The following is a 19,353-nucleotide window of genomic DNA, read 5'->3' on the forward strand; positions in this document are numbered from 1 at the left end:
CGCTGGGACTTGCGATGAGAAGGAGGAATCCTCGCGTGTACCGACCGCTGGTGGACCTGTCGACAATGGAAGAACGCCATATAATACTTCGATACAGACTTGACCGTGCCACTATCCATGAACTGTGTGCCCAGCTGGAGCCAGCCCTGATGTCCCCCATCCGCCAACCCACAGGGATTCCCCCTCTGGTGCAGGTTTTGTCAGTCCTCCATTTTTTGGCAACTGGGTCATTCCAGACCACAGTGGCCATGTCATCTGGAATGTCTCAGCCTATGTTTTCAAAGATTTTGAGCAGAGTGTTGTCTGCCCTGATGAAACTCATGCGGAGCTACATCATTTTCCCAGAGGAGGGTGACTTGCCTACAGTTAAGGGTGATTTCTATGCCCTTGGACATATCCCCAACATCATTGGTGCCATTGATGGGACCCATGTGGCTTTGGTACCACCAAAAGACGATGAGCAGGTGTACAGAAACAGAAAAAGTTATCATTCGATGAATGTCCAGGTGGTCTGTTTGGCTGACCAGTACATCTCCCATGTAAATGCCAAGTTTCCAGGGTCAGTGCATGACGCGTATGTGATGCGAAATAGCAGCATCCCCTATGTGATGGAGCAGCTACAGAGACAACGTGTGTGGCTAATAGGTGACTCTGGTTACCCCAACTTGCCTTGGCTACTGACCCCAGTGAGGAATCCCCGGACCAGGGCAGAGGAACGGTACAATGAGGCTCATGGGCGAACTAGGAGGATCATCGAAAGGACCTTTGGCCTCCTGAAGGCCAGGTTTAGGTGCCTGCATATGACTGGGGGATCCCTGATGTACTCACCAAAGAAGGTGTGCCACATCATCGTGGCCTGCTGTATGCTTCACAATCTGGCATTGCGACGTCAGGTTCCTTTCCTGCAGGAGGATGGTGCAGATGGTGGTGTTGAAGCAGCTGTGGAGCCTGCGGAGAGTGAAGAGGAGGAAGACTCAGAGGACGACACAGACAACAGGGACAGAGTAATAGAACAGTATTTCCAGTAGCACACAGGTAATAATCACCCATGCCATTTTACATTTCCTGAAAGCCTCCTGCATCTCAACTTTGTCGATTTCCCCCCAGACCTATAAACATGATGTTTGATTTTCCCTTCCCTTTTCTGTGCTGTATGAGCCACTGCGTGACCTCGGCTTGGTTGGCCCATGGACTAATGCTAAGTTACCTCGGTATGTGTAATTCACAATGTTAATAATACGTAATTGATATGTAATGTGTCATACATTTGTAAATAAGACAGGCTGAGTCCTGATTGATTTCAGTGCAATGTGTGATTTATTATTAGTGCATAGATATTGGTACATGATAGTGAAACAGTGATGGGTGGGGGTGGAGTAATGTCCATGGCGGAGTCCAGTTCTCAGTCTCACAGGTGCATTGTCCATATGCCTGTGGCAGGATGGAGCAGGGGCAGTTCAAGGTTTGACAGGGTGGCAATGTGGAACAGTGGGAGGACTTCAGGGGGTATGTGATGCTGGCGGGGGACTTGACATCCTACTCTGTCGTTTTTTTTTTATCTCAGGCTCCTTTTGCGGGGCGGTTGTTGTTCAGCAGTAGGTGGGGTTCTGGTGGGCTGTCGTTGTGGTGGGGCCTCCTGTCCACTAGCGCCGGCGGAGGTGGTAGGCTGTTCCTGGCTAGTGACAGGGGCCCTGTGTGATGCCACATGGTCCCGAAACGTGTCCTCTATACGGTTCAGGGCCTGGACTATGCTCCCCATAGCGGTTGAGATGTTGCTGAGTTGGTCGCTGGACCCCATGTAGCGTTGCTCCTGCTGTGCCTGGATCTCCTGGAACCTGGCCAGTACCGTCGCCATCGTCTCTTGTGAGTGGTGGTAGGCTGCCATGATGGTGGTGAGGGCCTCTTGGAGAGTGGGTTCCCTAGGCCTCTCCTCCCCCCCCTGTCGCACAGCAGCCCTCCGAGTTGCCCTGTTTCCCTGGGCCTCTGTCCCCTGGACGGTGTGCCCACTCCCACTGCCCCCAGGTCCCTGTTGTTGTTGGGTTGGTGGGTTACCCTGGGGGCCCTGTAGTGGTAGACACACCGCTGCTTGACCTGTCCTAGAGACAGAGGCATGGGCCCGCTGGGTGGGAGCTGTGCTGTTGTTCCCAGAGGGGGTTGGGTCTGCAGTGGCCTGTGTCTGGGTGAGGGGAACCGACTGCCCAGAGGTCCCCGATGGTCCGGGCTGGTCGTCAGGTTCCAGGTCGACAGAGCTGCTGTCATCACTAGGGGCCTGTTCCGGGGGTGGGATGGACATTTCTGGTCCCTCCTGACCGGTGTGTTGTCGTTCGGGTCCTGCATGGGGTAAGAGGGTATGGTTATTGTTTCTGTGTGTGCATTAGCTTGCGTTTTATGGGTGCCCTTGTCCCCCAGTGCTGGCATTCCCTTGGGGGAGGTGTTGTGAGGGTGTTTTGTGGGGGGGGGGTGATGGGTATGTGAGGTGGTCATGCTTAGGTGATGGCTGTCCATAGTTTGGGGGTGGCATGCAGGGGTTGGTGTTGGGTGGGTTGTGCTGGGGAGACATTCTCAGGGAGGATGTGTGCTGGGGGGTTGGGGGTGAGGGTGGGGGTTAGCATGCTGGGGGGGGGGGTGAAGTGGTTGGCCTTGTACTTACCAGAGTCCATTCCTCCGTGTACTCCAGCGAGGCCATCAGGATGCAGGATGTTGAGTACCTCTTGCTCCCATGTTGTGAATTCGGGTGGAGTGGGTGGGGGTCCCCCGCCAGTCTTCTGCACTGCGATGTTGTGTCGCGAGACCATCGAGCGCACCTTCCCCCGTAGGTCGTTCCATCGTTTGCGGATGTCCTCTCGATTTCTGGGATGCTGTCCCACCGCGTTGACCCTGTCCACGATCCGCTGCCAGAGCTCCGCCTTCCTTGCTATGGTGGTGTGCTGGACCTGTGAGCCGAAGAGCTGGGGTTCCACTCTTATGATCTCCTCCACCATGGCCCGGAGTTCTTGGTCCGAAAAGCGTGGGTGCCTTTGTGGTGCCATGGGGTGGTGTGTATGAGGTGTGGGGTGGTGTATGTGATGGTGTGTGGTGCTTTGTGCTTCTATGTGGTGTGTGTGATGTTGCGGTGTGCCTCTGTGTGTCTGGCTCTCTATTCTCTGATGTGTCTCTCTCTCTCCTTCGTCTCTGGTTTTTGTTGGTAGGGGTTTGTGGGTGATGTGGGTGTGTGTTTTATATGGTATTGGATGTGTGGGAGTGGTGTGTGTATGTGTTTCAGGTGTGTGCCTTTCAAATTGTCCAATGTGGTAGGGGTTTGGAAAGGTGTGTGTATTTTGACCGCGGCGGTGTGTACCGCCAATGGAATACCGCGGTTGAATGACCGCCGCGTCGATTTGTGGGTCATAATGGGATGGGCGTATTTCTGTTGGCGTGGCGGTGGAGGTTTGGTCTTCTCCAGTTTACCGCTGGCCGCTGATGTGGCGGACTGCAGTGGAGGGCGGATTTTCGGAGGTTTTGCAGTTGTGGGTCAGAATGTCCGTGGCAGCTGACCGCGGCCGCGGCGGTATTGTGGCGGCCTTCTGACCGGCGGTAAGCGGCTTTTACCGCCGAGGTCAGAATGACCCCCTAAGTGTCTTTTCTCACCTGTTCCGTAACGTATCCATAACTCTGACAATCCTTGACTTATGAACATTGCAACAAATCTAAGTAGCACAATTAAATCATTTGTGTCATTTGGCAGTACAATGACTTGATTGGAACAATTTCGAACAGCCCACTCAACATGTGACATAGCACAAAGGTCAGCTTCCTCCAATTTGCTGTTAAGTGCTTGAACAATATGGCATGTACCTTTTGAATATATCTCTGCAGGCACCAACTCCTCATTGACTATCATTCCACTTGCAATACTTGGAAATGCAGTGTTCACTGAAGCATTGGCAACATTTTGGCGAGTTAACTTCTGCCAGTTCATCTAGTTCAATGTTGATGACCAGAATTTATCAAGTTGCATAGGTGTTGTACTTTTGATGCAAGCAATGTCAATTGTTCCACTTATAGATATTTGTTTGATTCTCTCACATTCTTTGACAGATAATACAAGATAAGTGTCAAAGAAAACGTGCAGTTCTTGCAAGGTGCACATTGACTTTGATATCTGTAAAACAGTTGAAATGGTCTCTCTGAAGTTTTGCATGGATGAAATCTTGACCATTCGCAATTGTGATATACCGTCCACAACAACAGCAGTCTTCAAGGAGGACACCTTTTTGAACTGAAATTCTTCAGCTGCAAGTTTTTTTTTTTCAAATTCTTGTACAAGTTTGTGCTTCACTGGTTTGGTTGCTGCATCTCCATCAAAGAATGCGTGTGCTGGAAGATCATCATGCGACAGAATGTCCTTGATAAATTCACCCCTTTCTTTTGCTGCATCCATCTATTTGTTTGCGAAAGTTGTTTTGGTGTAACCTATTTTGTAGTGGCTTGTTGGATGAAACACTTACTACGGCAATTGAAGTGTGGAAGTTTAGCTTTAGTGATTGTCAAACAGCTTTTTCTGTTTCAATACAAATATCTCCTGCTTCAGTTCTGCGTATAGTTTCGATCCATGTACCAGGACATCTAGTCGACGTGTCTTTATATCGTTATCCACATATTGTTTGATCACGAAGTTGTGTAGTCGCACAGGCTTAGTCATTTCAAAGGGGTTTCCTTGCTGTGGCATGAAATGAAGAAGGCTGTCAACATATTTATTAAAATGCTCCCCTCTCTTTCCCACAAATCCCATGAGGAACAGTTTCACGATGGTCCATGAATTTTGAATTTGTCATCTTTTTGAAAACGTTGCAAATAGAAAGGACTTCATGGCAAACTAACTGCCTTTGAGCAACATATTCACTTTTAAGTATCTGACCAACAATTCCCCTGGAGCTTTTCTGTGATCTCTGGATCTTGTTTCAGTTTCATTTCTGGAGCCACAACATTGAACCTTTCTTGTCTGTCTTTCACCACAAAATGTCTTTGGATTAATTTTTTGTAGATGTATGGTTTTTTTCCCCCTCTAGCTTCTTCACTCTTTACAAATACCAGGACCCATATCTCAGGTAGTTTATGCAATCAAAATCGCAAAACACCGTAATCAGTGACTCCACGGTCTTCACATGCAGCTCCCAATCACCTTCCTGATCAGCATGTACCAAGTTTTTCACTAGTGCTATCATGCAAAACATTTCCCAAGTACTTGCATAGTTCTGATTTTTCTGCACATTCTTTTACAAACTCTACAAACTTGGTTTTCAGGCTTTCTGATTTTAAACTGTATTGAACATTGCCTGGTTTTACATTGTCTTTTGAATGAAGTGCACCCTGTGCCTTGTTCACTTCTGAGATGAGATATGCAAAACCTAATTTGTCATCCTTGTTCCAGAAAGCATTCCAATGCAATGTTTCTATAGCCTCAGATATGATGAGCATACCTTTTAATGAGCTATCATAATGCTTTGTGCTCAATACTGACTGGGTAGTTTTGCTTCAGAAGATTTCAACCTCAATAAGTGCATCATCGGTGCCACATCCACTGAGATAACTTCCTGCAAAAATATCAAGAGCAGGAATTGTAAATCCTTTCTTGGTAAAGTGACTTGGAAGCGGTGTGCTGTTGGATTCACAATATTTTACATCATGAGCTGCTAAAACGTTTCTGCCACGTGTTATGTCATTATAACTTGTTGATACACCAGTCCTATTCATTGAAGTGATTAGCTCTCTACTTTTGCATTTGTCATAGATTGCCTGGGCAGTCATCATGTGTAGCAGAGTTTTTGCCTTTTGCCGTGATGTAAGTCATAAAACATGACTTGGAAAAGACAGTACAGTTGTTCAGCATAAGCCTGTCGGTTCATGGGATTGTCTTCCACTCATCTTTCACTTCTCTGCTTTTATCTTCAAAGCCATCATCAATGGTGTTGGCTTCTGCTCCGAACTCAAGAACTTTAATTTGTAACAGTTTTTCTTTGCTGATATTAAAAAATGATGTAAAAAATGTTACGACAACTTCAGGCATTCTCGTTGAGCTCTGGAGCATCACAAATTTTGTCATTAAGTCCAAAATCGAAATCTTTTAGGACGTTTCACAAAATGTTTCCTGCTGATTTTACTGCATCCTGTGATCTTATTTTGGCAGGAAGGACACCATGAGTCACATCAGCTGAGAACACCATAAGTGGCTCATTCTTTTTGTTAGACTGACAAAAAACGAATTCGGTCATTGTACAGCCTCACCAGAAAAATCTTAATTTCATTATTATGGATCAATACAGTTTCATCAATGTTGACCATTATTTCTCTGATCTCACTGTGTGACAACCTTTAGACAGCACTCAAAAGTGGCATTTCAACTTTGCTTTTTTTTAAAGAGTGCAAACTTAACTGAAGGCTGGTGGTTACGTTAATGCTGAGAGCTCATTTTACATTCATAGTTTTGAATGTATGCACACATGCAGTTCGGATGGGCATACAAATCTGCTGCAAATATGTTCATCTCGCTGTTTAGATCGGATGCTCGGCTGAAAACCTAATCTTGGAAGAAACTAGCTGCAGATAAAAACAAGTTTGCCCTTTGAGACTCACATACCCTAAGTTGTTCTTTCGTCAATCCCTTTGGCCCTTGTTCTGGCTAAACCACAGATAACACATTGAAGATCCTCTGCTTTCTGATCAGTTGTTGAAGGTGAATGAGGGGTAGCCATTGAGCTAAGTGGATGGACATTGGGTTTGGTTGTCATCTCTTTCTCAGAAGACTATGACCCTTGTTATGATTCACTTGTTTCTGCTATTTTTTCACATATCTTTTCCAAGCTTTTTTTCCCATTGTATACGACTTGCAGCACTTGTTGTTACAATTATAAAATATTTGATCCTCTTCATCCATTAGTTTCAATCTTTTGTGAACTTTGTCTTGCCGTATTTCTGCAGCAAATCAAACTCTCTTCTGTCCAGGTGCAGTTGATATTAGGTTTTCTTTCAATTTAGTTGGCAAGACACATTTTTCTTTGTTGAAGGAGTTCTCAGATTTTGTAGTTAACAATACAGTCAGGAGGTAAAGATCCTCTGCTACTACCTGCTCTGCTCATGCTTACGAATTTGAATCAACGGAAAACCTAAAACAAAAACAGTATTAAAATAAATTACCAATATGATAGCTAAAACACATCATTATTGAGCCGCCATTTTTAAAAATGGCAGAAGAGTTGCTCTGAGGAGTTTTTTTCTGTCTATAAGACTACTTGACATATGTTTTGACACCAAAATTAAGTATTTAGGTATCATGGTTCTTGAAATATTACATCATCACTGCAACACGTTTGCCATTTAAATTTTTTTTGTTTAGAACAAATCAGCCCGGATTAGTAATCTCTACCCAAGCTGAATTACTTCTCTAATGATACAAAAACACAAATCAAAAATGAAAATCTCTGAACAACAATTTATTTTACAGAGGTATATCATGGGGCCAGGAGTATACCAGCATTATTTGCTTCTCCTCTTCGCTCAAATGGGAGGGAGAGGCTGCATCGGTTGGTTGAACGCCAATAGGAATTTAAGCTTCGGCATAGATCGAACCACAGATCATTGAGTGGATGATCAGATTTTTATGGATCCCTCTTGATCAAAGAAAGGGAAGGTTGTACAGAAGAAGGCCGTGTTGAAGAGAATAGTTGTCTGCATTAAGGTTTGCTATGCACTGGTCAACAAGTAACCCTCCAGAGTTCCAAGAGCTCACTCCACCAGGGTGAAGGCTACTGCCACTGCATTGGCGCAGGAGTTCCTGTCCTTCATATCGAGCAGGCTAGGATGTGGGTGTCTGTGCATCTATTCCAAAAACACAACTGTCTAGACAGATAGATCCAGCGGGACGGACACTCTGCCCACTCAGTTCTACAAGACTTTGTTCTGAATCCATTCCACAGACCCTTTACCGTAGAAAGATACTGCTTTGTTATCTCTTCTAGGTGAGGAACCTGTGGTTAAGAAGTACCATATAGAAGAACAAGTTTCATACCGCCTTCTGGTTGATACTCTTTTCAACCACAGATTAATCAGCTCATACTGACTGCTGATACTGGCGGAAGATAGCATATAAGCTACAAAGGGATTTCCTTACCATGTGGTAGACCAGTGATTCCATTTTGGTACTGCCGTGCCACAGCAGTGAGTACATAAGACATTATTATTATTCCCTCAAACACACAATTTGGAGGCATCTCTCAAGGTGGTCGGATCTTTACTCTTGTGAACACTGTCTAAATTTAATTCAAATACAGAAATTGTTTTTGAGATCCCAGTCTAACAATATCATGGGTCAACACAGCTATGACTCAGACTTGTGTGGATAATTTAATGTAATGAAAAATTTAATGTGTACATAAATACACCTTATAGTGTAGGGGAAAGTATTTGTGGGGTTTGAAACATCTTGATGTGTGCAGTAACCATGTGATTTCACTAACCGTAATTTACGTTGCATTAATACCTAAAGGCCATTTGTCTGTTATGCAAGGACAAAACAAATGATACCGTAAATAACAATGATTTTTCATTTACAGTTCTCTTTCACGGGTAACAAAGGACCACTACAGGCTGCATTGAACAAACTCGGGGTAGCTACAACCGTCTATGACTGGCAGACTAGAATACACATATACCACAGATCGGGTTCCTGGTCCTGACGAATGCCGCAAACATGTTAGGGCTAATGAAAGTGGGCAACAACATGTTGATGCGGGCTGGTGGTCTGCATCGTAGAGATCCCTCAAGTACATTTTTAATCATGTGATAAGGAGGGGTTAATAAAGTTCTCACAAGACACCCGCCGTCCCACAGGGATTTGAATGTTGGCAAGGCACACTGTTCATTCCTCTATTAAAAATAAAAAGCTCCAGATGGAGTTCACTACATGTAGCTCTGTGACATCATGGTGAGGATTGGCCCTATGATAAAGCATGTCACCTCGGTGAGGGAGTGCCTTCCTCCTTTTTAGATAAAAACAAGCAATTGGTTTTATTCCATTATGTAGGGGTTCCAGTATTTTCTAACTAGTTGTGGCAGGTACTTCGGTATGACATGTTACTGGGAGGCTGTATCCTTTACACAAGGCAGTCCTTTTCTTCTCCTTCCCCTTTTTTGTGTAGTTATAACTAAAGGCCCCTTAAAGCTTCCATCCATACAGTAACTTATTGTAAGAAATTGGGTTGTTGGTTGACTGGGGTGTGAGCCTAAGTCAAGCAGCCACCAAAATCCTTGTCAGGGTGAGGAACAACCAACTCTAAATTAACCTGTGCTCAACCCTATGGTAGCTAGGCACAGAGCTGTTAGGTTTAAATTAAAGGCAATGTGTAAAGTATTTGTGCAACACTTCAAACAGTAATAAAGTGAAAACACCGCACAGAAAGGATCCCAACCAAGATAGAAAAAGAGTAAAATATAATAAATAAAAGACCAAACAACAAAAATCCAATCCATATATCCAGAGTTAATCATTTTTAAAGATGTTAGTGAAAAATGCACCAAAAAACACAGAGCGCCAACTAGAGATATTTGGTTGCACTGGACCGGGTCAGAATCACATTTTCAGATGGACCGCGATGGAGCGCAGGTCGACTGCAGTCACTAGGTTAGGCCCGCTGAAGGTCACCTTCTCAAATCTGTGGCAAGAGTTCTGTTTGTGATGGAGGGGGCCGCGAGGAGCAGGGAGAGCATTGCTGGAGGCTGTTGGAGTAGTGCCAAAAGCAGGCCAGGTGCAGTGGGAGGGTGTTGCTGGAGCTTCGGGTTGGTGGTGTCCCGCTAGCGGTTGATGCTCTAGCGCAAAGAGGCCATCCCAGAGCTTCCTGTTGAATTTCATGTGAGTGGTGATTCCTCATTGTAAATGGGCCCCTTCGTCGTTGCAAAGAGCCCAAAAGCTTGAATGCCGCTCCATGAGCCACACCAAGGGTCTAGGCTGTGGGAAGCACTCCTTCAGGCTCAAGATCTCACTTCAGCTGTGTCCAGGGGCTGGTGCAGGATGTAAAGGGGACTTTTATGTCCCTGAGGCTCGGATCAGGAACCAAGCAGACTAGCCCTTGGAGTCACACTGATGCCCTGGGTTCAAGGGTGAAGTTGTAGGTCCATTTCTCTTAACACCCAGGCAAGAGGGAAACAGGTCAACACAGCAGGGCAGCAATCTTTCAGAGCTGCAGTCCAGCAGAGTGGCAGTCCTTTCAGCAGACCATCTGTCCTTCTTACTGGCAGAGTATCCACAGGTCCAGACCTGTACTGAAGTGTTAGTGTCTGAAGTCCAGTATTTATACCCAGTGGTGCCTTTGAAGTGGTGAGAAGCTTCGAAGGGCATGTCTTTCAAGTGCACAAGTGCCCTGCCTCCAGACTAACTGCAGGTGATACGCAGCCCTTTGTGTGGAAAAGGGAAGTACACAGCCTATTCAAGTGTAAGTGGGGCTTGGCCTAGCTCCTCCCTCCCATCCTGCCAATGATGGCCCATTCAGTCACACCTAAGCTCTCCTCTGTATGTAGCTGTCTGGAATACACAAGGCCCAGCTGTCACCTACACCCAGTCAAGTCACCCAGAGACAGGCTGCAGGCACCAAATGGCTCCAGTAAGAAAATGGCAACTTTCTAAAAGTGACATTTTCAAAATCACATAAGTTAGGATTTTCCATTGTCATTTCAAACACACCACACATCAACTGGTCATTGATGGTAGTTAATAAGTAATAAGGTAACTCCAATTATATCCTGTTGGGGAGATAGGCCCGCAGTAGTGAAAAACGAATTTAAGAGTATTTTTACTACCAGATAGCTAAAACTTAACAGTACATGTCCTGTTTTCTAAATACATTGCACCCTGCCCTCTGGGCTGTCCAGGGCATACAGTAGGGGTGACCTATATGTTTTGGAAAAGAAGGTTTAGGACTGGCAAAAGGTTTACTTTACCAGGTCGAAATGGCAGTTTAAACAGTGCACACACAGGATGCAGTGGCAGGCCTGAGACATGTTTAAAGTAATAAACTGGGTGGCACAATCAGTGCTCTAGGTCCCCTAGTAGCATTTAACTTACAGACCCTGGGCAGCGGTAGTGCCACTTTACTAGTGACTTATAGGTAAATTAAATATGCGAATTGGGTAAAAGTCAGTTCTTCCATGTTTTATGGAGAGAGCACATACACTTTAGCACTAGTTAGTAGTGGTAATTCCCTAAGGCTAACAAAAACGATTTCTGCAAAAATATTTTCACAAACCCTTGACTGGTGACAGCTGGGAAGCTGCCCCCTCCACCAACCCCCACCAGCTCGGAGGTCGTTGGCCCCAATATGATATTCTGAACTGTTTGTATTTAAATGTCACAAAGGACCAGGCGCACCAGTGAAGAAGAATTTAAACCACCTGATGTCAGGCCCTCTACTCTAGGTCTCTGCATCCAGCCTCACATGAACAGCTATGCAGGAGGCTATGGCACTTCTGCTCCCAAATGGATGCTAGGACTCTATGCACCAACTTGAAACCCACTCTAGCTCCCCTGCATGCATGCACACTTAATGCAAATACACTGCAAAATGCCCTTCACATGTAGGGTGCATGTTCGATACAGTGAGCTTCATGAGAGCAGCTGGGTCTTCACCATGCAGGACCACTACACTGCACATGTACCAAAGAGCACATACTTATGCATGCACTGAGCACCTTCATACTTACACACTGGATAAACCGGTGTGCTCTAGCTTAGAGCATCAGAGTCCACTGCCCATTAGAATGGAAGAAAGATGACTATTGGGAAATCCGTTTGTTTACTGCAGCATGTACTGCCCGCCAGCCCACTTACTGCTGCGTCATTGTTTGGACCCATCTAAGGAGCAGGGACAACACAGTGTGTCGTGCTGCATTACGTTAGCCCTGCTGCTGATGGCAATTGTGGCATGACTCACTATGCTGTTTTTTTTCCTTAGCAGCCTGTGCTGCAACTGTTGGAGCTTGAGGAGATGGACAGTAGGAGGGCCGGTTTATTTTGGGAGAATTGACGGTGCAGTTCATTATGGAAATGGTTTTTGAGGTTCCAGGACAATCAGGGGTTACTGGGTTCCATTTGCGTTAGCTGGGGTCTGTTAACTCTCATGTCCAAGGAGTCACCTTAATATTTGGCCCAAAGGGAACACTAAACACCCTTCAATGTAACGAGTCCAAGATTTACTAAAAGAGGTTGTGTGGGTTAGAAACTCAATACTCCCACAATAAGACATAAGAAATCAATGTCCAACCAATGCTTTTACTTCTAAAAAGAAAAACTATTTTAATTTGCATATTTCTAAATACTAACTATAAAGTTGTAAATATACACAATGAATGCCAGATCTCTCGAATCCCTCCTGAACTAGAGGCCTGTCATTGTTTAACAGAATAAAACGCTTTCCTATGGTGTTTGTAATAAGTTCATAACGTAAACTCTTCCTATGATATTTGTCAAAAGGTTTTCAATACAAACCCATTTCCATTGTTTTTGTCAGAAGGTTAATCATGTAAAACACGCTGCTGTTACATTTGACAGAGGTTTTACCCCTTCCTACCGAATTTGGTGAGTGTTTGCGCCGTGCAGAGACTCATCCTTCTGTATTTGGCATTAGATCCGCATTAACAATTTCTATATAGGTTATGAGCAATGGAACTACATCAGAGGTTTGCTAACACAATTGATGCCCAATAAAATGTCTGTATGTAAGAGAATTACATGGGAGGAGCCTAATCCCCTCACTCTGCTACTGTTTTATTCTTCTTTGTGACTACATGTGCTCTGGTAGACATATAAAGCGGACTCTAGCCAGTCCTAACACACATACACAAAATACGAACTCGACCGACGACTGGCTGTCCATTCTAACACACATTGAGTAGTTAGAATGGACAGTCAGTCGAGTTTGTATTTTCCGGTTAGGTTAGATGTTTTCATCTGCCTTCTTCTACTGATCTTGGGCACAGACACGTGGCCTTTCAGTCGTTTTTGTTAAGGGCTTGCCGATCTTGGGGAATTCGGCCATGTTTCCCTATGTTGGTTTGACTTTTCCGGGCTACCGGTGCCAGACAGAAAGAAAAACAAAAAATCAAACTTCACCCTCCTCCTGATTCACCCAAAGGACATCTATGTGAACCTTCTCCACCTTTACTCACAGGTTTGGTTGCTGTGTGTTGACCTGATGGAGCCTCTATTTGGCACTAAGACAAGACTCCATTCATTCAAAGAACAACCAAAAGTGGTATAATTCCTTATAATAATTATCGGCTACATACCCATCACGTGGAATGTAACGTCCAGCATTGTAACATTCCACCTGGTGCCTTCCTTGCTTACAGACTCAGTCTGTACGATGTTATTTATAGTTTGTAGTTTGTATGTTTCTTGTGGAAAATGAAAATAAGACACACTGCCAGTCACACAAATATTCTGTTTGATGTTGGGAATGGCTTGCGCTTGACCTCAGCAGAATATCTAAAATACGTTATTAAATTACAGCTTCTTGTTCTTTCTTGCAGGTAAAGTTCTGGCCAAGATCCTAACAAAGAAGGTAAGCAAAAATACACTTTTTCTGCCCTGCTGTTTTTTCCCCTTAATACCTTGAATTCCTCTTGCTGCTTGGCCGCTACTTCATTGTGAATATACTTAGGGCCTGGTCTATGAAGGCATTAAAAAGGTGCAATGTACACTTGCATAAGGCACACTGCCTTCCTGACGGTGTTAGAATTTTGGTAAGTGAAATGGAAGTGCGTAAGTTATGCAGTCGTAAATTTAATCCGAAATCATACGCGTGGCCGTGCCTGGGGTGTACAAAATGTTGCACCCTAGGGCTAGTAAAACTGGTTTAACGCTGTTTAGTTCTGGGAATAACTTAGTTAGACCTGTTCCTCCTTCTCAGTCGTTAGTTACACCTGTTTTGGAAGTAGTTTTATGGGTATTCAAGAAGTGTGTCTTATGATCAGACAAAGCTGCACCTTAAAACTGGGTTGATAAATGGGGCCTTTTGTAAATATCCTGGCTACGAACTATTTATTGTATCCCTCGTTGTTAAGCAGTACAGCACACGAAATTATTTTTCAAGTTTATTCAGTTGTATTGCACTCTTATTTCTCACTCGTAACTGAATGCTTCTTAAGAAATCACGTGCTTTATTCATATCTTCTAAGCACTGTAAACGGAGACGCTTATTCAGTGTTCAGCAGTTTAAGACTCCACTGACCAGAGACTTTTGTTGTCTCCCATACTCTTGAGCACTGAGGTGTTAACTCCTTTCTGCGGGGTCTTATCCTTCACTTGCATCCTCCCCTTTTCATAACCACCGCCCTCGAGCATACACAAAACATATATGAAGTAGAGTGTGTGTGAGGCATGTTTCTCCTGGGGTGTTCACATCTGTTTTGAACAGCAGAGAAAAGGTCCCACCAAGACTCAAATAAACATCACTCATTTTAGTGACTGAAAGGAAAGGCATTCTAAAGGGGCATGTCTGCTTTCTGGCTGGAAGAGCTTGCATCCACAGTGCAGTTCTCCATTAGCTTCCTTATTCCAGTCTTTACATCATGTCTGCCTGCTGGAGTTCATCATCGCTGTTCCTCCAAAGAAGAAGAAAGTTTAAGCTTCTCCCCATCCACATATCCATATAAACCTCTGCAGAAAACTCCTGTTTTGCCTAACACCTCTGGGGAGCAGTCACCCTTTGTTTCCTGTTGATGAATGGGAGTTTACCTTTTGAGGATTTTTGGGGCTTTTCTTTCCTTGTCGCAGATAGTTTGGTTTTAGATTTGTGCCTGCCTTTGTTGGCTTCCTAGTATCCTGCTGGCTTGTTCTCTAGGTCCCTAAGGCAATTTTGTGCACCCATAAGCTCAGCTTACTTCGGTCTGTGTGGTGGTAATTAAAAGGTTTGGTTTTGCTTGCCCTTCCCATGCTTTCTTTTAGAGATGGGATTAGAGTTCTGGTTGTTACCTGTGCTGTTGCTATGGGTGCCACCAATGGTTGTGAATTCTCCCAGCCCCGCCCCCCAGGCTGGTTTCAAGACTTTACCATCGTTCTTCTTGGTGAGCTTGGGACAGTGTTGGATCTGCTGTGTGTGTGTGTGGTAGTGTAGCTTCCTTTGAGCTCGTAGTGTTTTCTCTTGGGGCTTCCTCTTCAATGGGTTTGACACTTTTTGATGCCTTGCCTTCTGACTGTTGTCCCTACTTCAGGCTTTCCTCTTTGGTTTGCCTTTTGTACCTTACCTGTGTTGTTTTGATCTGGTGCCCACATTTTGGGTGTGGTGTATTGCATGTTCGAACCCCATATTCCCAGGTGCCTCTTTAGGTGCCAATAGTAAGGTTTGTTTTTGGGGTGGGGGTGGTCAGTGGGGAGGAGGCTGGGTTTGGTCTTGTGTCTCAGGCTGCCTTCTCTTTTAGCATTCAAGTCTCTCATCCTCTGCCCCAAGAGTGGCCATCATAGGTGGACTCATCTGTGATCATGTTAATGCTTGGGATGTGCTGTACCTGTCCATCTCTGGCCTGTCCTCTTCTGCCATATGGGCCCTGCAGACGTTCTTTCTCTGCATTGTTAGCAGTGGTTTCCTTGACTCTTGAGTTGCTCAATGACCATTGGATCTTGCTGAAGTCCCTTTTATTGGGGGCTGGCCCTTCTGAGTGCAACTTTTGTATTCTTTGGCTTTGGTCTTTTTAAGCTTGTTGGCTTGTTCTGGCGGTTGGGGTCTTCTTGGCCTTGTGTTTACAGCTCTGTGTCACGGTTTTTAATGGGCTTACCGTCGAAGTTGAGAAGAGTTGGGGAACGACCCCGGTTCCGGCAGGTTCTGCTCTGGCCGAGGTAGGGGCGACCCCTTCCGGTAGCCACGGTGCTGTTTGACAATAGCAAGCCACTACAGTCCGTGCCCTCCAGAAGGAGTCCCAGAGGAAAAACCCCAGTAGGGTAAAAAACCTCCAACGGGAACTCCCTGAAACAAAAGAAGGACACCAAGGTGTTAGAGATGAAGATCCGGAGTGCAGGAAGACTTGAAACGAAGACAGGTCAGGAAAATACTGGATTCGCAGGAAGAAACCAGTCAGAGCGTGACTACCACCAAGGAGTGTTGCAACGCAATGAACAAGCAGCTGGATTCCCCTTATATACCTCTAGGCAGGAAGTAGGAAACAGGAAGTAGAAACACCACCATCTTGGATTGGGGAAAAGAGTATAATAGTGAATCCTGTACATGCGTCCAAACAAAGAAAAACAATGCATGCTGGGAAGAGAGGAAGTGGGCAGCATGCTGGGAAAGGAAAAGGCAGGCATAAAAACACCACCATGTGCAAGGGTTCGGCTTTTGCCTGGAGACATTGGTAAGTGCCCAAAGTACATGCTGTAAGAAATGTAAAGCGCATTAATGCGCTGTGCGCAACAGGATCAAGACCTAACTCGAGGTCTTTCTCCCGCCGCGTTTGTCCTTCCAATAGAGACAAAAGAAAGGGGCGCGGCGAGTGCCGCGACCCCTGAACGAACTCGCGGCTTTCCCCGCGGTCTGTACGCAAGCCGCGGCTTCTCCCGAGGCTTGCACACAGACCGCGGCATGAAGGGAATGCCGCGCTGCGGCGACCCGCGGCCGCGGCTGCCGTAGGAGCTGCGGCGGCCGTGACGTGACACTCTGTCCCTTTTGAGTCTGGACTTCGATCCTTCATGCAGGCTGGTTAGTGGATGATCGCTGTAGCTCATGCCTGATCAGGGTTGGACTGGCCTATAGGGCAGTGTGGCAGCTCTTGAAAGGCTGATCTGACAGGTCAGATTATGGTCCAGTTTATTTGGCTGTTTGTGGACTTGTTTTATGGTCTGGTGGGCCAGTTTTCAGTGTTGATTTCTCTGATACTACTACAAACGTTGCCAGCAGCAAGCACAGATGCATGCAGTCAACCATACCTTCCAAAACATACATACAGCTTGTCTTCACAAGTTTGAAATTGCTCTGGTTCGCTAATGGAGGTCACTTTTAATTTGGTGCCCGGACATATTTTCTGACACAGTCAGACCGTGTGGCTGACTGTGTAGATCTTCATAATGTAGGATTGACATGGGGAAGTCATGAGGAGTTAATGCTTCAATTGCTTACTGGTATTCTCAATATGTTGCTTCTACTTCCTTATCCAAAACTTTCCGGTCCTTCCTGCTGGGTGCACAACTTCGATTGGACTCTGTTGGGCTGCTGTGAGTCAGCTCAGGTTTCTGGATAGGAAGTGTCTTTTATACGCATACATGGAGGAGGCTAAACTTTTTGGATTTAGGTAGGTAGGACAAGGGAGCAGGCTCTGATTAATACTATTACTGTGAAATAAACCTTTTAAGTAAGCTCAAGGTTTCCGGAAGAATCAGCATATAATTAAGGTGAGCAATCAATGTGACGTTATGGTTGTCATTAGCAAATTGCCTTAGCATCTTAGGGAAATACTTATTTCTAAAACATATTAATGGTATTGAAAACTATGCCAGCTTGATGCAAATATTGTTTCATGATTTCGGCCTACTAGACGAAGAATTTATTTTACCTCTTATTTCTAACCACCATCAGACCTACATACCCAGTGTAACCACTTTTCTATTGAGTAGTCTCAACAGCCTTGAGGACATATTGTGGAAACTAAATGCATTCTATGCAGTACATTTATTGTGTAAAACCGATGCCATCTAAAGTTTGAAGTACAAATGAAGATACCTTTTAAGTGCTATGAAAGTGTTACCTGGAACCTGTTTCCATGAGTTTCCCAGAAATGGCACTGGCTGGGAAGGAGCTGTAGAAGACTGATGCACTTTTGACCAACCTACACCACATTTTAAATTTACGTGCAAAAATGAAGGGGTTTATATTTAAATAGTTTTATTCCTTAGGCTATCAGACCAAACTAAAACTACATAGGCTGTATCACACCTCTGTAGTTGTCTGTGTATGTGTAGATTTATACATGTAAATATTCACTAAAAATTTGTTCTAGGAAAGTTAACATTGACGAAGGGCAGTAACAGCTGCTGCACGAAAACACAAATAATAAAGATTCCCAAGTTAAGATACTAACATCTTCTAATGGCCTTCCAGTGGGTGTTTGATGGTTAGCATGTGAACCCTGGAGGTGGGTGAACATGTTTGTGTGCGTGTGTAAATATGTCAGTGCTTAATTTGTGCCAGAATTTTGCCAGTGCCGAGTACCAGCACATACTAATGACAGACTACCACATGGTAGCGCTGTCATTCTATTTTTGACCAGAGCTAAGGTACAAAATGTTGAATATACTTCAACAAAATAATAAAACCACAGAGTCCAGGCCATCTATAGGTAAGGTAAGGTTTATTGTTTAGTTACTTAAAACCATAACAAAGGTAAAAAAAAAAAGAACAAAAGCTTACAAAATACATTTGTAATATTACTAGATCATTGTCAAGGGATTTTCGGCATTCTCCAATCGTTTGGGTATGTGCTCCATATGAATGCATTTTAAAACATAATAACACAATTGCTACTTAAAACTTTGCTCGCTCCATTGTGATTAGAGCGTGCTTGATACTGTTTAGAAACTGTTATCGAGCTGTGAGCTGTGAACTGTCCTCTTGTGAGTCTCAGGGAGAATGAAGCTGATTTATTAAATGTTGCTTTTGAGTCACCAGCGATAGAAATTTCACTAAAGCACAGTTCAGCTGCAGGTTCCCATTGAGTTTGTTCTTTATAAGGCTTTTCGTCCTAGTGCAAGACAGTTAGACGAGCAGAGGACATGTAGGAGATCTTCTGTGTCCTCACCACACAGGTGGCAGATAGAGTTGGTTACATCCCTCAGCCAAGGGGCTGCATTTAAGGCAAGTGGTAAGAGACCAAGACAATGGCCCTCATTACGACCTTGGCGGGCGGCTCGAGCAGCCGCACCCCCCACGGCCATTTGGAGATCCCCGCTGGGCAGGCGGGCGGAAACCTAGTTTCAGCCCGCCGGCCCAGCGGGGATCTCGGCCGCAACACAGGAGCCGGTTCCAAATGGAGTCGGCGGTGTTGCGGCCGTGCGACGGGTGGAGTTGCACCCATCGCGCTTTTCACTGTCTGCTGTGCAGACAGTGAAAAGCTGCATGGGGCCCTGTCAGGGGGCCTCTGCGCTGCCCATGCCAGTGGCATGGGCAGTGCAGGGGCCCGCGACTCCCCGTACCGCCAGCCTTTTCCTGGCGGTTCAAACCACCAGGAAAAGGCTGCAGATTACTACCGCCGGGGCCATTGTGACGGGAAACTGCCGGCCCCGGCGGTGCGCCGCGGTCGTAATGACCTGGGAAGCACCGCTAGCCTGTTGGCGGTGCTTCCGTC

General features: G+C 45.3%; 1 protein-coding gene across 1 annotated transcript in view; it reads left to right on the forward strand.

Moving 5' to 3' along the window:
- MICU2 (mitochondrial calcium uptake 2) overlaps positions 1-19,353 on the forward strand; it is an 840,968-nt gene that overhangs the window by 511,859 nt on the left and 309,756 nt on the right. Inside the window, exon 3 of the mRNA XM_069202256.1 lies at positions 13,555-13,586. Within this exon, the coding sequence (XP_069058357.1) occupies positions 13,555-13,586 (32 nt within the window). The remainder of the gene's footprint in view (positions 1-13,554; positions 13,587-19,353) is intronic.

The sequence above is a fragment of the Pleurodeles waltl genome, chromosome 8 (assembly GCF_031143425.1).
Source record: "Pleurodeles waltl isolate 20211129_DDA chromosome 8, aPleWal1.hap1.20221129, whole genome shotgun sequence".
NCBI classification, from domain to species: Eukaryota; Metazoa; Chordata; class Amphibia; order Caudata; family Salamandridae; genus Pleurodeles; species Pleurodeles waltl.